This window comes from Triticum aestivum, chromosome 5B, assembly GCF_018294505.1.
Source record: "Triticum aestivum cultivar Chinese Spring chromosome 5B, IWGSC CS RefSeq v2.1, whole genome shotgun sequence".
Classification (NCBI taxonomy): domain Eukaryota; kingdom Viridiplantae; phylum Streptophyta; class Magnoliopsida; order Poales; family Poaceae; genus Triticum; species Triticum aestivum.
Genome location: NC_057807.1, coordinates 476,605,800 through 476,629,236, shown reverse-complemented (window position 1 = coordinate 476,629,236; position 23,437 = coordinate 476,605,800). Strand labels below are relative to the sequence as shown.

The window sequence follows — 23,437 nt, the reverse complement described above, 5'->3', positions numbered from 1 at the left end:
TACCATACATTGGGCCCTGAAATATGACCCCGCTCGACTTCTTATTCACCCTTGTCCTCTGTCCAGGAGTTGCAAGTAGTTTCTGGTGCTTGTAGTATGCTGGAGGCCATGGACAGCGCTGACCGTAGGGGTGGGCTGTGATGCGGTAGGCACGTGGCCGGGTATACCGGGCGCCCGTTTGGTGTCACGGAACCCTGTTCACATCGTTTGGGGCTGTGAGCGAAACTCCGGCCGGATCTCCTCATGGATGGAACCCGAATAGGCGATAAACCTGGACTAGAGACTTGAGTGTTTAGGTAGGTCGTGGTCTACACCCACGTCGGCTTTCGCTTGAAGTCTGCCGAGCACATGTCGTGTGCAGACGCTAAGTGGTGGAAACATGTATGAAGAAGTACACCCCTGCAGGGTTAACATCATCTATTCGAATAGCCGTGTCCGCGGTAAAGGACTTCTGGGTTGCTTATATCAGTTCATAGACAAGTGAAAGTGGATACCCTAAAATACGCAAGATAAGCGTGAGTGCTATGGATGGCGTTCTCGTAGGGAGACGGGAGCGGATCCATAGTGGTGTATTGGTTGGTGAATATGTGGACTCGTGTGCGCCACCTCAAAAGAGTTACTTGCAGTCGTAGTTCAGGATAGCCACCGAGTCAAAGCTGGCTTGCTGCAGTCAAACCCCTCCACCCCCTTGTTGACAATGATGCATATGTAGATAGATCTGATGTAAGTCTTACTGGGTACATTTGTACTCACGTTTGCCTATTTTATGTTTTGCAGAGAGACTTCAGTCTCACTAGTAGTTCCGCGTGGACTTCGACGTTTAGCTTGATACCTCAGCTACGATCTTGTGCCCTCGGCAGGATCTGATAGATAGTCAGGCTTCTCAGCCTTTTTCATTTATAGATGTCTGTACTCAGACATGATAGCTTCCGCTTGTGCTTTGATTTGTATGCTCTGATTGTTGGGTCATGAGACCCATGTTTGTAATATCTCGCTCCTCGGAGCCTATTGAATAAATTACTTGAGTCGTAGAGTCATTTTGTGATGCCATGTTGTATTGCACATATCGAGCATATTGTGTGTATGTTATTGAAATGCTTGGTATGTGTGGGATCTGACTATCTAGTTGTTTATCTTTAGTAGCCTCTCTTACCGGGAAATGTCTCCTAGTGTTTCCACCGAGCCATGGTAGCTTGCTACTGCTCTGGAACACTTAGGCTGGCCGGCATGTGTCCTTCTTCGTTCCTGTGTCTGTCCCTTCGGGGAAATGTCACGCGATGAATACCGGAGTCCTGTTAGCCTGCTATAGCCCGGTTCACCGGAGTCCTGCTAGCCCAGTGCTACAGCCTGGATTCACTCGCTGATGACCGACACGTTCGATGCTGGGTCATGGATGCCTGTCCCTGTAAGTCTGTGCCACTTTGGGTTTACGACTAGCCATGTCAGCCCGGGCTCCTTATCATATGGATGCTAGCGGCACTGTCATATACGTGTGCCAAAAGGCGCAAACGGTCCCGGGCTAAGGTAAGGCGACACCCGTGGGAATACCGTGCGTGAGGCCGCAAAGTGATATGAGGTGTTACATGCTAGATCGATGTGGCATTGAGTCGGGGTCCTGACACTTAGTGTCAGGACTTAGTCGCGAGGCCAACGCATCTATGCGGTAGCTTGAGAGGGGTTGATCGGGACGAGAGATGCAACAGACAAGACAAGGATTTAGACAGCTTCGGGCCCCGGGAAACATCATCCGGAATAGCCCTACATGCTGTTTGAGGCTAGGTCTCATTATGCTCATCGAGAGTCGCCGCATAAGCCGGCTCCCCCTTTGTGTCTAGCTCTAGATATTGTTTTTGTTCCCTCCTTGGGGAGCCCTGCCCCTCCTTATATAAGTTAGAGGGGCGGGTTACATGTGGAGTCCTAGTAGGACTAGGACTAGTCTATCTTCTCTTACAAGTTAAATACAAGTCCGGGTCTTGCTTCCTCATAAAGGAAATATTTGTCATCCCTTTCCTCTTAAGCCGGCCCATCATAACGTGAGCCGGCCTTCTAGGCTTTGGGCCTTGTTGTCCATCTGACCCGCCCGCCGGGTTACTAATGAGTCGGCAATATTGGGTGGGTTATCTGTGAATCGCCAAGCTCCAGGCGGGTCACCAGTGAGTCACCACGCTCCAGCCGGGTCTTCTGGTGAATCGCCAAGTCCGGCCGGATCATACCACGGGGTATATCCCCGACAGAGCCCGTTGTCTCATACTTAATACAAAAGGTAGCGTGATACATACTGCATTTCAACTGTAAAATCTTCGGAGAAGATTGGCATTCCACGGACGTTCTCCTTGCCAGAGTCGTCTCTCTTGCGCGCCTTCGGCTTTTGCGCGTCGATTAGGTAGTAGGAGTCGTTTCCCAGAGCCCGGCTGATGACGAAGGGGCCTTCCCAAGGAGCCGAGAGCTGGCCGGCTGTTCGCTGTATCAGCCGGAGCACAAGGTCTCCCTCTTGGAAAGCTTTTGGCTTGACCCTCCGACTGTGGTAACGGCGCAGACCTTGCTGGTAGATGGCAGACCGGCTGAGGGCTAACAGCCGGCTTTCTTCCAGCAAGTCGACACCGTCTTCTCGTGCTTCCTTGGCCTCCGCCTCTGTGTACATGGTGACCCGAGGTGAGTCGAACTTGATGTCAGTTGGGATGACCGCCTCGGCACCATATACAAGGAAGAAGGGGGTGAAGCCGGTTGACTTGTTTGGGGTAGTGCGCAGACTCCAAAGGATGGCCGGCAGCTCGTCGAGCTAGAAGCCGGCCGAATGCTCCAGTGGCACAACCAGTCGGGGCTTGATGCCGGAGAGGATGAGGCCGTTTTCTCGCTCGACCTGGCCGTTTGACTGCGGGTGAGCAACGGACGCTAAGTCCAGTCCGGATGCCCTGTGTCACGCAGAAACGTGTCAGTGCTCCCTTGGCAAAATTCGTGCCATTGTCGGTGATGATGCTGTGTGGTACTCCATACCGGGTTGTAATGTCTGCAATGAATGTCAAGGCAGTCGGCCCGTTCAGTTTCTTGATCGGCTTTGCTTCAATCCATTTGGTAAATTTGTCCACGGCGACAAGCAAATGTGTCATGCCGCCACGCGCTGTCTTGAATGGGCCGACCATGTCCAGCCCCCAGACAGCAAAAGGCCAAGTGATGGGGATGGTCTTGAGTGCAGAAGCCGGCATGTGTTGCTTGGAGCCGAAGACTTGGCACCCTTTGCAGTGTTTGACTAGTTCCTTGGCATCCTCCAAAGCAGTCGGCCAGAAAAATCCATGGCGGAAGGCCTTGGCGACGAGCACCCTAGAGGCGGCGTGGTGGCCGCATTCGCCTTGGTGGATGTCTTCGAGGATTGCTATGCCTTTCTCTGGCTCGACACAGCGCTGGAAGACTCTGGTAGCACTGCGCCGAACTAGCTCTCAGTTCATTATTGTGTAAGCTCCGGCTCAGTGTTGGACTTGTCTTGCCAAGATCTCGTCAGTCGGCAGCTCTCCGTTTATCAGAAAACGGAGGATGGGTTGAGCCCATGATGGAGCTATGACTTCTTCGATTTCCAAAACAGCTAGTGCAACCAGGGTGGGCGGGCTGGGTTGTGAGGAGTTGGAGTCGGCCTCTGCCTGCTGTGTTGCTACAGTCCCGGGCCGGGTTCGACTATGGCAGTCCCCGAGCCGGCTGCCGAAGTCCCCGGGCCGCCTGGTTGGTCCCTGAAGTCGGATCCGACTGCGTCGGGGTCAGGCGGCACGAAGATGGAATTGGATTCCGGAGACGGCTTGACAGATGGCTTGAGGAGGCGTTGGAGGGTGACGCCGGTTGGTATAGCTTGTCGGGTGGAGCCTATTCGTGCCAGGGCATGTGCTTGTTCATTGTCGGCCCGTGGCACATGAAGGAACTCGCACCCCTCGAAGTATTCGGTGATCTGCTAAACGAGGAAACGGTAGCTTGCCATGTTTGCATCCTTAGCGTCCCAGTCGCCAGATGACTGCTGAACCACCAAGTCCGAGTCGCCATAACACAGGATCCGGCGGATGCCGAGTTCCTTGGCTAGCCGGAGCCCGTGTATGAGCGCCTCGTACTTGGCCACATTGTTGGAGGCAGCAAAGTGGATTTGCAATGTGTATCTGAGTTTGTCGCCCTTGGGAGAGGTGAGGACGATGTCGGCTCCCAAGCCGGTGCACATCTTGGATCCGTCAAAATGCATCTGCCAATGACTGGAGTCGGGGGCTGGTGGCAGGTACTGGGTCTTGGCCCAGTCGACGAGGAAGTCGGCCAATGCTTGGGACTTGATGGCGGTGCGGGGCTGATAGTAGATTGTGTAAGGAGTCAGCGCAATGGCCCATTTTGCCACTTGGCCGGATGCATCCCGGCTGCCTATGATCTCGGCAAGCGGGGCAGTGCATACGATCGTGATGGGATGTTCTTGAAAGTAGGGCTTGAGTTTCTTGGAGGCAAAGTACACACCATAGCACATTTTCTGGTAGTGCGGGCAGTTCTGCTTTGAGGTGGACAATACTTCGCTCAAATAATATACTGGCCTCTGGACTAGCTGAGCTCGGCCTTCTTCTGGACGTTGGACCACGATGACTGTGCTGACCACCCGGCTGGTGGCGGCAATGTAGAGGAACATGGGCTCCTTCTCAGTTGGGGCCGCCAAGACAGGCGGGGTGGACAACATCTTCTTCAACTCGTGGAAAGCTTGGTCCGCCTGGTCATTCCACCCAAAGTGAGTGGACTTCTTCATGAGTCGGTAGAGGGGGAGCGCCTTTTCTCCGAGCCGGCTCATGAAGCGGTTCAAGGATGCCAGGCATCCGGTGAACTTTTGGACGTCTCGCAGCTTGGTAGGAATCTTCATTCTCTCTATGGCCTTGATCTTCACTGGGTTGCATTCGATGCCGTGTTCGGAGACCAGGAAGCCCAGAAGCTGGCCGGCTGGTACCCTGAACACACACTTCTCCGGGTTGAGCTTGATCTGGAACCGGCGCAAATTCTCAAAGGTCTCCTTGAGGTCTTCCAGCAGGGTGCCTCACTCTTCCGTCTTCACCACGACATCATCTACGTAGACGTTGGCATTTCTGTCGAGTTGCTTGAGGAGGCATTTCTGCATGCAACGCTGAAAGGTGGCACCGGCATTTCTCAAGCCGAATGTCATGGTCAGGTAGCAGAAAGCTCCGAATGGGGTGATGAAGGCGGTCTTCAAGCGATCAGCTGGGTCCAACTTTATCTGGTGGTAGTCTAAATAAGCATCCAAAAAACTCAACAGCTCACATCCGGCTGTGGAGTCTATCACTTGGTCAATCATTGGCAGGGCAAATGGATCTTTAGGGCAGGCTTTGTTGAGGCTGGTGTAGTCAATACACATGCGCCATTGCTTGTTTTTCTTCAACACTAAGACTGGGTTGGCCAGCCATTCGGGAAAGAACACTTCCATAATGAATCCGGTTGCTAGGAGCCCGGCTATCTCTTTGCCGACAACTCTTCTCTTCTCTTCTGACAGGCGGCGCAAGGGCTGCCTGACCGGCTTGACGTTAGGTCGGACGTGTAGTTTGTGCTCGGCGAAATCCGCCGGAACACCCGACATGTGTTTGGGAGACCATGCAAAGATGTCCCAATTCTCACGGAGGAAATCGGCGAGCTCGCCTTCCTATTTGCTGTCAAGGCCTATGCCCATGATAGCGTACCTCTTCGGGTGCTCCGGGTCTAGGGGTATCTTCTTTGTCTCCTTGGCCGGCTGAAAAGAACCTTGGGCTTCACATTCTTTGGGGTCAGGAGACAGGGTCGGCTGCTTGCCAGCCAAGGCCACAACTCGATTCAGCAACTTCTTCTCTTCGGTGATCACGAGGGACTCGGCCAGCCGGCTGCTGGCTGCTGCGCACTCAGAAGACTTTTTATAGTCTCCGGCTATGGTGATAATGCCCTTGGAACTCGGCATCTTCATCTTGAGGTAGGCGTAGTGGGGCACAGCCATAAACTTGGCCAACGCTGGTCGGCCAAGCAATGCGTGGTACGGGCTCTCCAAATTCACTACCTCAAACCATATTGCCTCTCGGCGGAAATGATCTTTGCCCCCAAAGAGGACATCCATCTTGATCTTGCCGATTGGTGAGCAGGACAGGTCGGGTACGATGCCATGGAACACAGTCTGGCTTGGCATGAGTTGCTTCAGCTTGATGTTGAGCTTCTCCATTGTATCTCAGTACAGTATGTTGATGCTGCTCCCGCCATCTATCAGCATGCGGGAGAAACGGGCGGCACGCCTTTCTGTCACCAGGGTGGCATCCAAAACCAAGGCATAGGAGCCAGGAGACGGCATCACCTCTGGGTGGTCGTCCCGGCTCCAGCTGATGGGCCTCTCCGACCAGTGCATAAACTCGGGGTTACTGGAGGCGACCGCGTTGACTTCTTGCTGCTGTCAGCGCCGGGTGCGCCAATCTTCTGTCTGGCTGGTGAACACGACGTAGGCGGCTTGCTCATCGAGGAACTCGTCTTGGATAGCTCCGACTGCTGGCCGAGCAGTCGGGTGCTGCGGCGCAGGAGGCGGCTGGCCTGCAGGCAGAGGCGGCAACAGCCCCTCGCCCTTGGAGATTCGGGTGAGCCAATGGCACTTCCGAGTTGTGTGGTTGGACGGCTTCGCACCGCTGTGGAACTTGCAGGGGGCGTCGAGAGTTTGCTCGTAGGAGAAAGCCGGCTGCCAAGCCGGCCTGCCGCCCTTCTGCTTTTTGGGAGCCAGCCGTCCTTCGGGCTGCTCTTCTTCGACCGTAGCCACCTGCCGGCTTGTGGAAGGCGGCATAGGGGCCTTGCGATTGTGGTCGCTTTGATACGGGCGCCGGCTTGATTCTCCAGCCGGCGTCTTGGGAGCCGGCGCCAGCACCTTTCCCGAGGCGTCTACCCGGAGCTCAGTCTTCATTGAAGAGTCGGCCGTGGCATACTTGTCCGCGATAATCAGTAGCTCATCGAGGGTTGCCGGCTCGTCGCAGAGGAGTCGGTGCTTGAGGAGAGTGCCCTCGCGGCACCCGGCGGTGAAGTACTCTATGGCCTGAACCTCGTGCACCCCTTCGCAGGAGTTGTGGAGCTCAGCCCAATGCGTGAGGTAGTCGCGTGTCGATTCGTTGGGCCCTTGTATGCACAAGGAGAGCGGTCGGGGCTTGGGAGCCCGTTTGTAGGTGTTGGTGAAGTTGCGTATGAAGGCTTCGGTGAAGTCCAGCCAGTTGTTGATGCTGTAAGGCTTGAGGCTGTTGAGCCAGGTGCGCGCCGTGCCTTGAAGCATCTGGGGGACATATTTCACGGCAACACGTCTGTTGCCGTTTGTTATGCGAACGGCGGTGGAGTAGTCGATCAACCAATCTTCCGGCTTCACGGATCCGTTGTACTTGGGCGTGTCTCTTGGCAGCGAGAACCCTTTGGGAAAGGGCTCGTCGCGGATGTGGGGGCGAAGCAAGGTGGGCCAACATCTTCTTCTTCTTCCAGGGCCAGGGATCATGTGAGGCGGTCGATCCGGTGGCGGGCATCATTCTTGCCGACTCCTTCGCAGCGACCAAGTCGGCCGCTGAGAGTCGGATGCTCGACAGGCGGCGGGGTGTGATATCTTTCCCCGCGAGGCGGAGGAGGAGGCGGGTCGCCTTGTCGTTCCACACATCGGGGACGGCCTTCAGCGTCGCGCTCGATGGTGATTCGAGTCCGGCTGCGGCTAGCAGCCGACTCCTTCTCTTGTCTTGTGCGGGCGCCACCCGCAGTCGGCGTACGCGACGTCGCGTCGTGCTCTCGACGAGGAGGGCTTCCAGCTCGGACGCCGGCTTTGTGCCGCTCTGCGGCCGCGTCGATCAGCTGTTGGATGCGTCTGATCATGTAGGGGAGCTCGTCGGCCCCCAGTCCATTTAGCTCATCCACGATTGACTGGGCGGCGCGTAGATTCTCGAGGGGCGTGGCATAGACTGGGCGGTCCGCTCCCAGCATGCTGGCGATGGCCGTGCTGCATTTCTTAACGATGCCGACTCGGCTTGTCCCTTCTGGAGGCGGCGTGCCGAAGGTGGCGCGGTCGACTTCGCGCTGGTGGGCTTCCATGAGACGTCTCATGGAGGCAATCCTCTGGCCCTCCGCAAAGAGGGCAAGGCGGCGTGCCTCCAGCGTCTCAGCGTCAGCGTCCGCCGGGATGGGGACGGACAGATCGTGCAGCGTAGCCTGCAGGGCGTCGCGGGCATTCTCGTCGGAGGTGACGCCGTGGCTGATGACCGGCACTTCAGTGACGGTGCTGCCGCCACTGTCGGCTCGAGGGAGAGGGTCATCGAAGATGATCATGTTGGTGGGGAAGGCATCGAGCGACGCTGTGTCGGAGTCGACAAGCATCGGGTCGGTGGAGCCGACCGACTCCAAGTCCGCGGTAGGCTCGCCGGAGACGTGGAGTTGGTCGAGGAGGCTGACGAGGCGGTTCTCGGGGCAGCTTGTGCCCGTGTCGGACGCGGGCTCGTCGGAGATGCGAGTCTCGCCAAGAAGGTCGGCGATGCAGCTCGCCGCGCAGGCGTCGTCGACGCTTTGCAGCACGTCGGGGCAAGCGCCATCGGGCGTGCCGGGCTGGCTACGCTCGCTGGGGAGGAAAAGGGTTCCCGTCCAGAGTAGGTCTCCGGACGACGGTGCACCTGGCCCCACGGTGGGCGCCAAATGTCGGGTGGTAGGTGCGATATATGCCAACGGATGGCTTATCATTGTGGGAGCCAGTAAGACATCGCCGGTGCCTGGAAACAGGATAAGGCGAAGACATGCACGCCGGCGGATCTTACCCAGGTTGGGGGCTCTCCGTGGAGATAATACCCCTACTCCTGCTTTGCGGGGTCTCCGCATGATCACTAGATCAGTAAGAAGCTACAAGAGGCTCCTTGAGCTGTACGATGGGGGGAAGAAGAAGGGCAAGGCTAGCTCTCTTCTCTCCCTATGGTGGTGTCTAAAACTCTATGAGATCAACCCTTTGCATGGGTGTCCCGGGGGATTTATATAGGCCTACCACCCGGGGGTACAATGGTAATCCGGCTGGTCGTGGGTCCAGGCCGTCAGCGTCTGCGTCCGCCGGCTACTGGGGCCCGCCGACTGGTGGGTCCCGCCGGCTGCCGGCCCATTGGTCGACAGGCCGGCCCCACCGCTTGGGGGGTCTTGTCGGGGGCTGGTTACTGTTGCCTCGCCTCTGATGAAGAGGGCTTTGTCGAGGTAAGTATGGCTACAATGCTACCACCTTGAGGGCTCTCACTGTAGCCTTACCTCATCCTTTCTGCTTAATGGTGCGCGCGCCCCAAGGAGGGAAGCTAGCCGGCTATAGGAAGCCGGCCCGGCCTCAGGCCGGCTGGGAGAGGTCAGGCCGCCTTCGGATGTCTCTCTGACCGAAGGGGCCCGCCGCCTGCGGGCCGTACTGGCGACCCGTCCTGGATGGCGTCATAGTCTGTATGGCAACAGTGCCTCGCCGGACAGGAGATGGCCGCCCTGTACGGCGTACTGTAGCCATGCGTGTTCCGGGATTCAGGGGTGGCAGGGGCCACTGTAGCCACGCCCTGTCCCGTCACCGTTATGGAGGGTGGACTTTTAGGGCGCGGCCCACGGCCGTCTGCCAGGGGCCGACTTCTTGGAGTCGGTCCCTCAGGGGCCGGCTTCTTGGAGTCGGTCCTTCAGGGGCCGGCTTCTTGGAGTCGGCCCTATCGGGGCGTCCTCCAAAGGCTCTTTATGGCCGGGCCGCCTTCTGCCAGCCGGCCGGAAGAAGGCGGCCCCGTGTCTTGGTTGCTTCAGGGCTCGGTCGGCCCATTGTTTTTTTCTGAGGGCCAAAGGGAGTCAGTTAGGCTACCCGTGGTCATTTACTCCGACAGAGAAGCCATCGAGAGGGAAATTGGAGAGGTCATAGATGTGGACGTTGATGAGAATGAGATGGCAACTGGGGAATTCATGAGAATAAAGGTCAAACTAGATATTACTAAACCTCTTATGAGAGGGATAGCAATTATGACAAATGAGAATGAGAAGGAGGAAGTAGACAAATAATTGTTAGAGGAGGTGGATGAATTGCAGAAGAACAAGAAGGAAAATGAGCATGTGGTGTCTTTTAAATATGAGTTCCTTCCTGACTTCTGCTATGCTTGTGGTGTGATTGGCCACCAAGATAGGAATTGCACAAACCTAGTAAAAGCAAGGAAAGGAGACTATGGGCGGTGGAGGAAAGCTGAGATTTTTAAGCAAAACTCTAGCGATGAGGAGAAAGGTAGGAGTTCAAATGACACGACACGCTTCTGGATAGACAAGGGCGGAGGGAGCCGAGGAAGTAAGCAAGGCAGTGATGCTATCCCATGGAAGAAAATCTCTACAAGCCAAGAAGGAGGGTTGGGAGTAAGAGCAAGCGACGAAAAGGAAGCTACCAGCCCTATGAAAACTGCAAATGAAGTTACTGAACAAGCTAAAGGAAAGAAACTTGATTATAACAAAGAAACATAGGATCAAATTGTGAAGCAGAAAATAAAATATACGGTGAACAAGCAAGTTAATGAAGGAAATAATCATGAACTGGCGGTCGTTGACACAGGGACAACAAAAAAGCAGGGTGAGAATGTTGAAGAAACTTACATAGGATAACCAAAGGGAGAAAATGCAGAACATGAAGCAACTGAAGTGCAAGGTAAATATATAACCAGGGAGGTGGAGGAAGAATCGGGGGTAAAAGAAAGAAATTCTAAAAAATGCTTAAGTGAGGGTAATGCTCGGGAGAGTAGAAATAAGAGCAAGTGTGTCACCATCAAGAGAAAAGACCGATCAAAGAATACCCAGGAACAAACCAAGTTGATTCCAGATTCAAGAAAGCGTGGTACAAACTTTATGAAGATAGATGTTGTGCCAGAACCAGAGAAGAAACAACGGGTGGAGGTGGTAGTCTCTAAAACAAGAGAGAATCCCTTATTAAACATTCTCTTATATTTTCTTTCCTACTTGACACTAAAAATACCTTTCTTCTTTGTATAACACCGCGTCTAAATTTTATGCCCTTTATAACACTTCCGTCCATTTTAAGCCTTAACAGTGTTAAGCGACACTTGAAAAGACCTTTTTGCCCCTCATATGAAATGTGACCAAAATTTTGATAGATGCTAATATTGATATTTGATGTGTTTTTTTCTTCTTAACCAAAAAAATTATTTATAGGCACGAAACAATTTTTCTTTGTGCAGTTTGAATGTTTACTCATGGAAATGCATGTTCATGTATCGCATACAATGACCGGTCAATTGATTAGTGGGAAAATCTACTTTGTAGTACAATATGATTGTACAGTGCGCTGCACCGCAACCTACTTCTAGGCTAGGCTATAGGGCTGACGGACATGTGTTTCTATAATTTGGCATAAACTGACATGGACCCGACGCCCTGTTTTGCGGTGAGGGCTACATTGGAGGTTGTTGATGGCGGAGTCATAGCCACTGGCTCTGGAGGGGTGATGATGATGGCATCAGATAAAAACCTCGACGATGCGTGTGTGGCACTCCGCCTGTCAGCAGTAGTGGTATGTCGTTGTGGGTTGTTGTGATGATTTATCCTATACAACAGATGGTACCATTCCCTCTTTTCATGTTAGCTTCTGCGTGTTGTTTGATGCATAACATTGAGTCGATGTAATTATTCAAAAATCTATGGGATGCAACTATTAGAGGTGACGGCTTATGGTGTGCCACTTCATTATGCACGCATCAGGTCCTTCACAACGTCATGAGGATACAGGGGCGCTCATCTTGAGTGCGGTGTTGTAGTAGAGTAGGTGTAAGAGCCATTCCGGTCCAGAATTCGACCTCCTCCGGTCTTGCATTTCCCAATGATTGCTCATCGCCCTCCACAGATCCTGCGCCATAGGACATCTACAAGATACATGGAAGGTCTCCTCGCGTTTCACCCCACACATTAAACATGTGCCAGTCACATCCATGTTCCTCTTTGCTCTATTTGTCATTGTATCTCGTGAGATGGTGACAAGATACCACTCAAAGACGCGTACCTTGGGACGAGCAAGCACCCCCCACAATGCTCCTCGGACAGTACTTGTGACGTCTGGTGCCCTGCTCGTGCAGCATGTATGGGACGCTCGTCAAGGGCGAGATGGTAAGCGCCACGGACACTGAAATTTCCTTCCGGTTCTGGAGCCCAAGCAAGGACGTCGTCAAGGCCACGACGATGGCTTGATCAACATGATGATGTGGCGGCGAAGAAGCTCGGGGTTCCACCTGCCGTTTTCATCCTGTAAATAAAGATGAAAAATAAAGTAAAGAAACATACCAAAAAATAAAAACATAACCAAAAACTAAACTTTTTCTTAGCTAATAGACTAAACTTAAAAGAAGAAGCAAAACAGGAGAAAAAAAGTGGCACATGGGCCGGCTGTGCGCTCTACAGGCGATTTGCCGGTTAGAACAAGATTTGCCGCGAGCGAGCCCAGCTTTCACCACGGCTGAATCTACTCTAGAAAAGACAGCTGAATCGATCACGAATCGCTGCTCGACCTCGGCTGCAAAACCCTCGCCCGAGACTCCCGGGTTCCGACGGCGACGGCATGGGCGACGGGGATCCAGAAAGTGGAGCGCATTCTTCCGGCGACGGCGGCGAGCTTCAGCAGAGGCAGATGGCGGCCGCAAGCGCCGGCAAGTCGGTGGCTCCGGTGCGATGACTTCGCTGGGCCTGGGTGGCCGCTCCGGCGAGGTGGCAACTCCAGCAGGCGGCAGCTCGAGCTCGGCGCTAGCAGGCAGAAGGATAGGTTGAGTACCGCCTGCCGACTGCTTTTTTTTTTTCAGTTTCAGCTTTAGTGTTTAGTGATTACTCAATCTTGTGCCATCACCCATGAGTCGCTCAAATTTAGTTGAACTGTATTTGTTCGTATCATCGTACATGTTTTTAGGTGATGCTTATTATATATTCGTTGACGTTTATGTGTGGTTTCTGAATCACATTTGCCACTGGTTCTTGTTTGCACAAATGATCCAACTCTGCGTGCACTAGTTCGTTCCTGCATGTCTGCAACTCTGTGCTAATCATGACACCGATGTGTTCATTGCAGATGGACAGATTGCCTCATCATCATTAGATAAAAGAAACAGCTCACCCTACCGACAGGACGATTATTCTCACTGTGACAACAAAGAAGGATATTCGGGACCCGACCTCCCAGAGGTATGTTCAGATAATAGGAGATTTCTGTTGCAAGTGAAAACTATGATCAGAATGGCTAAATCAAAATTTATGAACATATCTCTCACTGCTGCAAGCTTTGCTTTGTTCTGCTGCACCTAACTCTCCACCAGAAAACTGTCCCACGAGCTCTAGATCCACCGCTGTCTTGATACACGTACTAGTCTTCCTAGAGCTATTTTCAGCTCTGTCATTTGTTTTCTTTGCCGTGGTTGCTCGTTTTTCTTAGCCTTGGCTAATTAGAAATCATGCCATCCTTCCGCAACTTAATTCCAAACTTTACAAAGCTAGTCCTTTTACATCATTGTTCTGTATTATGATTTATGAATACTTCCTTGGTACTGAAATTCTAATGATGATGTTTTCTACTTCTACATGCAGGACATCTGGCGTCATATATATTTCCTACTGCCAATGCAAGATGCTGCCCGTGCTGCCTGTGTGTCTCACTCCTTTCTCTGCTCCTGGAGATGCTATCCCAATCTTACCTTCACTAATGAAACAATGTGCTCCAAAGAAAAGTTATATGAGAGAACAGTGGGACCGAATGTTATAAGAGACTACAACAAGAATATTGACCGTGTTGTAACATACCACTCAGGCGCTGGGGTGAGGAAATTCAGGCTTCAATACTATGTTATTCCTGATGATGCAGAACCGTATCATCATCTCACCAGTTGGCTCCAGATTGCGGTTACACCAGGGATTGAAGAACTTGATCTTGTAGTATGGACGAGAGAGGCAACATTTATTTCACAAAAAAGAAGGGAAAATACAATGTTTAACTTTCCATGCACGCTTCTATCTGACACGTGTCAAGGCTCGATTCGGCATCTTTACCTTGGCAATTTGGGCTTGCATCCCACATTTCAACTTGGTTTGAGAACCCTGAAAACGCTGCATCTGAGTGAGGTGCATATTACGGCGGATGAGTTAGGGTGCCTTCTATCCAATTCCTTTGCTTTGGCATACTTGAGACTTCAATATTGTTATGACATCCTTTGCCTAGAGATACCTCGTTTGCTGCAGCGGCTCAGGTTCCTGGAGGTGATTGAATGTAGTCTTCAAGTGTTAGAGATCAATGCTCCAAATATTTCCAGATTCCGCTTAATGGGTCATAATGTGCAACTCTCGCTTGGAAAGTCGTGGAAAATGAAGAACCTGATGTTGAACAATAGGTGCGCCATCAGTTATGCTCTTGACAACCTTCCTTCCTGTGCGCCGAAAGTTGAGACTCTTACCATACGTTCTGGTTATGAGGTATTATTTTACTGTTAATTTGGTAAGTGATATAGCAGTAGCCATGTCTTTGAATAATTAACCTGAGACATCTTTATGCAGATAATCAATGCACCAGTTATATCTAGCAAATTTCTCCGCCTCAAGATCTTGAATATTCTTCTTTTCTCATGGCATAATCACCGGCACTATGATTATTTATCCTTGGTTTCTTTTTTTGAAGCCTCTACTTCCTTGGAGAAATTTGCCTTGTATGTAAGTCACAGTCACTGTTCACCTTGCAAAGATTATCTAATAACCATGCTTGTATCATGAATTTCAATGTCTTGGCCTTTGACCTTCAGGTACGGGCTGCGCAGTCCAAGTATGACCCGTTTGAGGGAGACCCCTCGTCTCTGAGGCGAATGCCAGAGCACTACCATGGCAAGCTCAAGAGTGTGGAGATCACTGGCTTCTACCCCCAAAAGAGCATGCTTGAGCTAACATGCCATATTCTTGAGAAGACAACATCACTTCGGCGCCTTACATTGGACACTTGTCCCGTGAATTATCGGTGTTCTAGCATATTTCACAGTAAATGCGCTCCAATGGAAACTGCGGATATAAGGGAGGCTCATAAATCAGTCTTGGCTGTGAAAACATATATTGAGGAGAAAGTTCCCTCTGCAGTCAAGTTCAACGTTCTGGAGCCTTGCAGCCGGTGCTATGTTTTGTGACGTTCAGATGTCAAATCATCATGGTTGTTCAATGTTAAGATTATGTAAATTTAGCTGTGTTTGCCTTTTAAGCTCCTATAGTTCTCCAATGTTTGGTGGTCTGTGGTAGTACTTTAATAATAACTTATTGGCAAACTGTCCAATTTATGTAAGTTTACTGGATTCACCAGCATTGATCATTGTTGTCGGTCGAGTTTATAATTTTTGTGACTTGCAGTGCTTCCAAACAGTTGTATAAGATAATTTAAACTAAATCTTTACCTAATAATAAAGAAAATTGGGTTTATGGAATACAATCAGTTAAAATAAGAAGGAATAGGGGAATATTCGATCGTTCACTCCAAAAAGAGGGTCCTATTGAAAAAGAAATTATCCAAAATAGAAAGAAGTTTTTTTTTCAAATTCAATTGTTTATTTATCTCTTATTCAAAAATTTCCTTGAAAATCGAATTTCATTTTTTCATTCAATGGGGTTAGATGATCTGTTCTTAATATTATTACTTTACTCAATTGACAAATTCCACAACAAATCTCTTGATTCAGAATTAGGGACTCATGTATCATCTGATGAATCCACTTTCTTTTACACTTCTGTATCTTACTCTATCTTGTTTTTTAGTATTATCTAAAATAACTGATGAATTATGAATTTTCCATAACTTAGGTAAATGCTTTACCAACATATGTAGTGTAGTAAAAAAACCATACAATAATCCTCACCCAAACGGGATCCGCGAGGGCGATTCAACGAATTATAACCGGGATCAAAGGAACAAATTCTGACAACGATTTATAGAAGATTCGCACCAGGTATGAGAATCAGATTCAGAAAAGAATGAACACAACATGATGGGAAGGCAACGAAGGGGTCAAATCCACACATATTCGAATGATAATGAAATACGACAGCACCGACGACGCGAGCACTGTAGTGTTGGAGACGGGGAAGGGCACGGCGCTGTCCCGGTTCTTGCCGTGAATCATTGAGGAGGAGGAGCCGAGGAGGGTTCCGCGGCGGTCGTTGACGCAGGTGTGATGGGGACGAGATCCGGCGGCGGCGCTCCAGATTTGGTGGTCTGGAACGGGGTGCCAGCAACTTGGCGGTCGTTGACGCGGGCGTGATGGGGACAGGAACCGGCGGCGGCACTCCGGATCTGGTGTTCTAGAACGGGGTGCCAGCGACTTGGCTTCACATCCGCCTGCATGCATATGCACTCCATAGAATTAGAACGAGACGAGGAAATGTGAGAGAGAGAGAGAGAGGGGAGGACAGGACGGGATCCGGCGGACGCGCTCACTCAGGTGGAACGGGGGGCACCAACGATTTTGGAGGCTTCACATCCGGCCCTGCATGCAGTCACCCGATTAAACACGCCGGCAACATGGGAACGAACTTCGCCGAGCAGTTGTCTCATAGCGCTAAATCCCGTTGGCTGCGCATATCGGTGGAAGCACGGGATGAGAAAGAGAGATGGAGCGAGAAGGGGCAAATCGCGAACCGCTGCGAGGAAGGGGAAGAGGAGAGGGGTCGGCTCGGCTGGCTTGGCTCTCACTTCGCTCCGCCCACAGAGAGATTTGAGAAGATGAGAGATGGAGCGAGAGAATAGGAGAGATGGATGCAGATGCATCTTGGTGGGGGCGAATGGATAAGCCAGCGATGGAGACGAATGGATAAACCAGCGGTGGAGCCGTGGAGGTACACGTGATAGGCCTGATGGGTGTACGTGTAGGTACGTGTAGGCAGCTCGGCCGCACGGGAGTTATAATATTTTTTTGTGTTTGGACCAAGACTAAATAGTGCAAAAAGAAAATATTACGAATGAAATATAATCTTCCAAATAGAGCAAACCTACCATTAGAAAAAAAAACTACATTATCAAAATCATTAGAATTCAAATCTTTTGGTAATTTCATAAAATACTTAAATTGAATTATTAAACACTCAAAGATGTCCACGACAGAACAAACATATGTTGCCTCACCGTGATTGCTCTTTTTCTTCCGAGCTTTGGGAGGCTGCCTGCCATATGGATGTAGATGATGTAGATGATTAAGAAGAGTTTAGAAAAGCCAAGTCCTTTTTTTTTCTAGAAAATAAAAAATTATTTTTTGCCACTTGAAACGTGGTTAGGGCACGTACAATGCGGGTACTGTAAATAAAATCCTAGCAGATTTCGCATCGTCCTGGCTACTATCCTGGTATCAACACATAACCTAGAGTCGGACACTAAAAAAAGTATACGCAATATAGCTGCTAGGGCCATATGATTGTGCATGTTAATTTGCTCAGGATTCTAAATGCTCTTGTGTTGGAGCCGGCCTTAGAGCATCTTCAACGGCCGCGCTAAACTAGCGCCGCGCCGCAAATTCGTCGGTTTTAGCGCGCGCGCAACGCGGCGGGTCACTCCAGCGGGCGCGTAATAACGGCGCGCGCGCTAAACCGAGTTGGGCGCGCTGTCGGAAACGCCATCCCGCGCGGCGTATTTTGGGCGCCTGGTACAGCGCGCGGCACACTTGACCGCTCGCGCCGCACTCTCTCCTTTTCCTCCTTTCCTCCTCCTACGCCCCGCGCGCGCCGGCGCTGGCGCCACCCATGGACGCGCACACCGGCACCCCGCTCTCCCCGCTGTACAGCCGCGACCCCCCCCCCCCCCCCCGCCGCCGCCGCCGCCGGAAACCCTAGCGCGAGTAGCGTTGGCGTCGCCATCGCCGGAGCTCCGCCGAGCGTCGGCCTCGCGCGCAGCCTCTTCTTGCCACCGCGGATGACCACGACGACGGGTGGCGTCGCGCCGGCGCCGTCCCATGCCGCCGCCGCACCGTCGAAGCTCCCTAATGCGGCGCGGCCGAAGAAGGGCAAAACTTCGGCGAAGAAAAACAAGGCGGCGGATGGCTCCGGCGGCACGAAGGCAAGGGGAAAGAAGCTTGCAGGGCGTTCGACGGCCGCGGCGGCTACCGAAGCGCCGGCGAGCTCACTCGTTGAGCCGGCCGCCGACGCGCACCATGTGTTCGACGAAATGCCCTCAAGGTGAAAAAAATTCTAACTTTTATTTTCTTTTTGTTTTTCAATGCATCATCACATATAGATAGCTTATTTGCATTGTTCAAAAAAATTTGTAGTCTCAATGATGATGCATACATGTCAACTATGGGTGTTGGGTCCAACAATTCGCATTGGTGCACCTCCGACCGCCATGGGAGGCATGGGTGGCTTGGGCGCCATGGGAGGCATGGGTGGCTTCGGAGCACCCTCTAACACTATGGCCGCCATGGAAGGCATGAGTTTCGCTACTCTTATGGGAGGCATGGGTGCACCTCCGGCCATGAGTGGAATGTCTTTTGATGTGCCTCCTCATACACATTCCCGTGAAGATGCCATTGAAGATCTTGCCAACACCGTCGGAGCTTCACATGATGCGATGCGTGATGAGGATAGGGAGGAAGATTCATCTTCGGAGGCGGAAGAATCGTCTTCGGAAGATGAGGACGAAGACGAGGAAGATGTTTGATGTGTCTTTCATTTATATGTCTTGAACTTTTACTTTGCATTTTGAACTTGGTTGGATGAACTTGTGGGCATGACTTGGTTGGAGGATGTTTGTGGACAAATTTCACATGTTCATTGCATTTTGATAATTGTTTCGAAACTCAAGTCGTGCGTGCTGTATTTTTGCGCGCTGCTGGAGCGGCGCGCGCCGCTGCATTATAACTCGTGGCCGCGCTAAACCAGCCGAAGCGCGCGCGGCAAACAGATTTTTTGCGCGCGGCGCATAGCGCGGCCGTTGGAGATGCTCTTAGAGTGATATTTTTAACATCTTCATCTGTTGGTCGTTATCTATTATGATATCCATTATGATAAGTGATTTCACATGAGTTTATCCGTTAATGCTAGCTTACATAAATAGTGTGTTAGGTGGTGGATCAGTGCATCATCTTAGGATTGATCACATTTGGGTTCATTGTGATCACGTAGACATCACAACTATCATGGACAAGGGCGGGGAAGAGGATAAGTTTCGAAACGGCAAAGGCATGTGATATTGATTTTCACCCGTTGCAACGTACGGGCTTTTTTAATCTTCTAGCCATGGAGAAAATAGTGGCATGATTTTCCGGGCCTGCGCTGCCTGCGCGTGGATATAAGCTTGCTCCATTGCATCTCCTCCCTTGATGAGGAGAGGAGGCCAACCCGACCATCTGCCGCCGCCGGATACAACAAGAGCGGCCGTCCTTCTCCACCCCCATGGCGCTGGTAGAGTAGGAAAAGAAAAGAAAAGAAAAGAAAAAACGCCAACATCCTCATGGCACTGGTAGACTAGGAAAAGAAAAGAAAAACGACAATGCTCCGAGGAGCGGTTCAATTAAGAGAACGGTTTTTTATAACTCGACCTACGTGGTACCCACTATCGCAACCATCTATTCCGGCTTCTTGTTCATTATCCGATGTGTGCAGCAATGCAAAAATCAGCAGCAGGCGTCAGGCTCTGAATGCTTAATCCTCTGGCACGAACTGCACCTGACGTGATGGGTCATGTCTGCCTCTTCCGCCAGACCAGCCCGCTGGCCTTCTTTTGTCCACTCTCTTTTGAAATCTCTCAGGCACACGATGGACAACATGTCAGGAAATTTTTAATGCGAGAGAGACATGCATGCAGTGCACGCACAAATAGTACATGCCTCATATGAAAGTCGGCTTGTCCCTCACCTCGAACGTCGCTGACGAAGAAAGACGCCCCGCCGCCACCGCCGCCCCCGGCCGCCGACTGGCGCGCCCCGGCTCCCCCCCTCCCCTCCTCCCCCGTACCCCCCGCGTCGCCTCCCCGAGCGAGGCGACCGGGGGCTCCCCTTCCCTGCCCCTCCCAGCGGCCCCCCTCCTCCTATCCCCTCCCGTCACTGCCGACGTAGGCCACTGGGCCTGGCTCGCGTGATGCCGCCGGCGGCGGCCCTGTTCTTTCCTCCCCGCGCGGCGCTATAGCTCGGGCGATGGCGCCGGCGGCGGTGCACCCAGGCCGGCGTCGGATCCGGTGGCGACTCGTCTTCGCAGGCGGCGCAGCTTCGGGTGGCAAGGTGGCGGTGGCGTGGCTGCTTGGCTGCGGGGCGGCGCGATGGCTGGCGGCGGCGCCCTTCCGGCCTAGAACTGGGCCCTTTTGGGCCCCATTTGGGTCTGGGTGGGTCTGGCGTGTGCTTTCAGCGTCATCTCCGATGGACGGAGGTGTGGCTTGGGCTGGGGGTGGCGGAAACGGTGGCGCGTGTACTGCAGCGCATCGACGGGAGCTTCACGAGCCCGCTTCAGGCTCGGCCGGGCAGGGGTGCCTGGTTTGCTCCTGAGCTACGTCCGATCGGTCACCGCCGAGGGTGGTGGAGGTTGTCCCCTCCCACATGGCCGCTGACCCTGCTGCTCCTCGTTTCCAACTGGTTCTTCTCGATCCCGCCGGTCTCGCTCGCTTGTCACGGTGAGACGGCGATGGTGACTGCGAGTTCGTGGTGGCGCATATTGGTGGATGGCAAGTATGGTGGAGCGCGATGGATCGTCTGGGTCGTGGTTGGTTGGAGGTTGGGAGAAATCCTTGTCGGCTTGTTCGGCACAGACGCGGTGACACCCGTGGGCGCCGCCATGCCTTCCTGAAGGGCGTCGGATATCCCCCTTCCCTCCCACGGCCCTTCGCGTACCGGGGGAAACCCTAGGCCATGTCCGGTAGCAGCGTCGTTGTCGTCGCGTTCCTTCTTGAAGGTGTTACTTGGTATGCGGCGTTTCGTGATGCTAGGAGCGTGGTGGAATTTTCCGGCGGTCGCAGCGGTTGCGAGTCATCTTCGTTTTCGTTGATCCGCCGTTGTTGGTATTTTTTTGTCTTTTGTGTTTTTTCTTTCTTTTCTTTTGGGCGTGCATGTGCTGCTTCCGCCCCAGTTCCTATCGTTGGTTGTATCGCTGTTGTTGCTTTGTAATACAAAGCGGGGGGAAATCCTTTTTCGGTAACAGTAGTACATCTTGTTATTTTTTTTTTTTGCAAGCAAAGAATCTTGTTATGTTTAGTAGCAGCCGATGCAAGAACATCTTGGTAAGGTCAGCATATTTTGGTTGATTGCGACAAGATCTTTTAACCCAGATCAGACATGAATATATTTCACTGAATTTTGAGATATGGTTTGGTGAAACTTTAAAAACTCTGATTGATACACTTGTCAAGCAATCTGTATATTCAATATTGGGCTTTTTTTAAGATATCATCAAAAGAAAAACATACTTTAAAAATATATATTTATCTGATATTTATTTAATATATACGGTTGTTTGAAGTTTAATCTACTACCACTATAAAAGAAAGAGAGGGGTAGATCCAAACAATCTAACCCATTCATCTATCAAATCTAATGATCCATAATCCTTCCATGTTTAACACTACAAGCCACGCATTAAGCCACCAGCCCACCGCTAATCCATGCATCGCTAAGCCCGCCATTCCAAAAAGAAAAAAAAACTGCCACAACGCACGCACGCCCGCCCGCCCGCACGCCCCCCTCCCCCCATCGCGCCGCGCCGCACGCCGCCTCCTGCTCCTCCCGCGCCGCTGCCCAGCCGGCGCCCCGTCCTCCCGCAGCCCGGGTCACTCTTATCCCTCAAGCAGCGCCGACGGTGCGGGACCCAGCGGGCTGGGCCTGCATCGGCAGTGCCGGTGTCCATCTCCTCCGTCGAGCGGCGGCGGCGCAGCGGGACGCAGTGGGCCTGACCTGCATCGGCAGAAAAGGGGTCTCTCCTCCGTCAAGCGGCGGCGGCAGCACGGGACCCAGCGGGCTCGGCCTGCGTTGGCGGCGGCGGGGTCCATCTCCACCGTCGAGCAGCGGCGGCAGCGCGGCCTGTGTCGGCGGCAGCAGCGGCAAGGTCCATCTCCTTCCTCAAGCTGCGGCGGGCTTGAGACACATCGGGCTCGGCCACGAAGATGGATTTCTCCGACGAGGCATTCGATTCCTGGCCTCTGTTCCTCGACCTCGCGTCAGGCACATATGCCCCAGCGGTCGTTCCTCCTCGTGGTCAGTGACGCAGATGCCGCCGCTGTCGTTCCTTGCACAACCGAGGATGCGGAACTCCTCTACGGTGAGATGCATTGTGTAGCCTCTGCCCTCCAGCACCATGGCAGCATGCCGATGCCCACCAAATGTTCGATGAGTTCCCCTAATTGACCTCTCTATATAGCTAGCCCTCTCTATTTCAGTCTCTCACAGCTCTCCGTGTCATCCATATGTGATCTTATTTTGTTTCAGTTTTTTGCTAGATTTAACACTGACATTTGTTTAAATCCTATCCATGTTGAATATTTGAAAGGAAGCACACAAAGCTGCAGAGGCAACACCTCCAAAGGAATCAGCACGGTGATGCATTTCTATATGTTCAGTGTGACTAGAAACCAACATGCTGACTACTAAACCATATGCATAGGATCATAGAAAATTATTATTCTATATGCACACGATCGTAGAACATTATTATTAGTGTCTACATTGGAAAGGATCCAAACTCTAAACAAGTGATTCGTGAATAATTTTTTATCTAGGTTCAGAAGTTGATAATCCATTACAGTTCTTTCATTGTGCAAGCAACCTCAGGTACGACGAAACGGCTTTGATTTGCTTCTGTCGTCACATTGCTGAATACGACTTTGAATCTCAACTGCACTTGACTGCACCTTCTATCTTGATCTGCTTGACAACTTATAATTTGCACAAGCATTCCCCTGCATAGTTTGTCCTTGGTCTGAAAGAACAATTCCTGATGATATATTCCAAATCAGGTTGTTGCCTGGATCCTATGAACAACATGTACAGTCACGCTATCGTTATCCGTTTACCATCAAGTAAGTTTTCACTATGTTTTGTTTCAGTTCCATTTCAGAATCCCTAAACCATATAGATTGCAGAGCAAAGCTAGATGATGGACATCTTCACTAATAAGCAGGTCTGCTTACCACATTCCTCTTGTTTTCTACAGTTGATGATTTCAAATTATTCAAGAATGCGCAACGCACAAGGCTGTAAGGTTTCCGCACTTGCATCCGTCTGGGTGTTGGTAAATTCTGTTTTGGATGGATTTTGAAGGGAACTTTGTTTTTATCGAGGATCAGACAATACTAAGAGACTAACAAGAATACAGTAAATTACTGGATCATTCATAGTTCCCTTGCGTAGAATAGAACCCGTTGTGGTAACTATCTTGGGGCTCTAGAAATAATTCCTCTGAAACTGAATCATTCAATCATACCTCCACTTTAGTAAATAATGGCTCTGGATACTGG

At 51.7% G+C, this 23,437-nt stretch overlaps 1 protein-coding gene and 1 long non-coding RNA gene across 2 annotated transcripts; one reads left to right on the top strand and one right to left on the bottom strand.

The window, feature by feature from the left end:
- Positions 1-12,404: 12,404 nt before the first annotated feature.
- On the top strand, positions 12,405-15,204 carry LOC123116508 (uncharacterized). The gene is made up of 5 exons (XM_044537459.1): positions 12,405-12,769; positions 13,070-13,182; positions 13,582-14,460; positions 14,542-14,694; positions 14,784-15,204. The coding sequence occupies exons 1-5, from the start codon at positions 12,679-12,681 to the stop codon at positions 15,153-15,155; spliced, it is 1,608 nt and encodes a 535-aa protein (XP_044393394.1). The 5' UTR covers positions 12,405-12,678; the 3' UTR covers positions 15,156-15,204.
- Positions 15,205-15,922: 718 nt separating this feature from the next.
- On the bottom strand, positions 15,923-16,812 carry LOC123112589 (uncharacterized). Its single transcript, XR_006455593.1, has 2 exons — positions 16,454-16,812; positions 15,923-16,354 (listed from the first exon to the last, which is right to left on the bottom strand). It is a non-coding gene; the product is annotated as an uncharacterized lncRNA (long non-coding RNA).
- Positions 16,813-23,437: the final 6,625 nt, after the last annotated feature.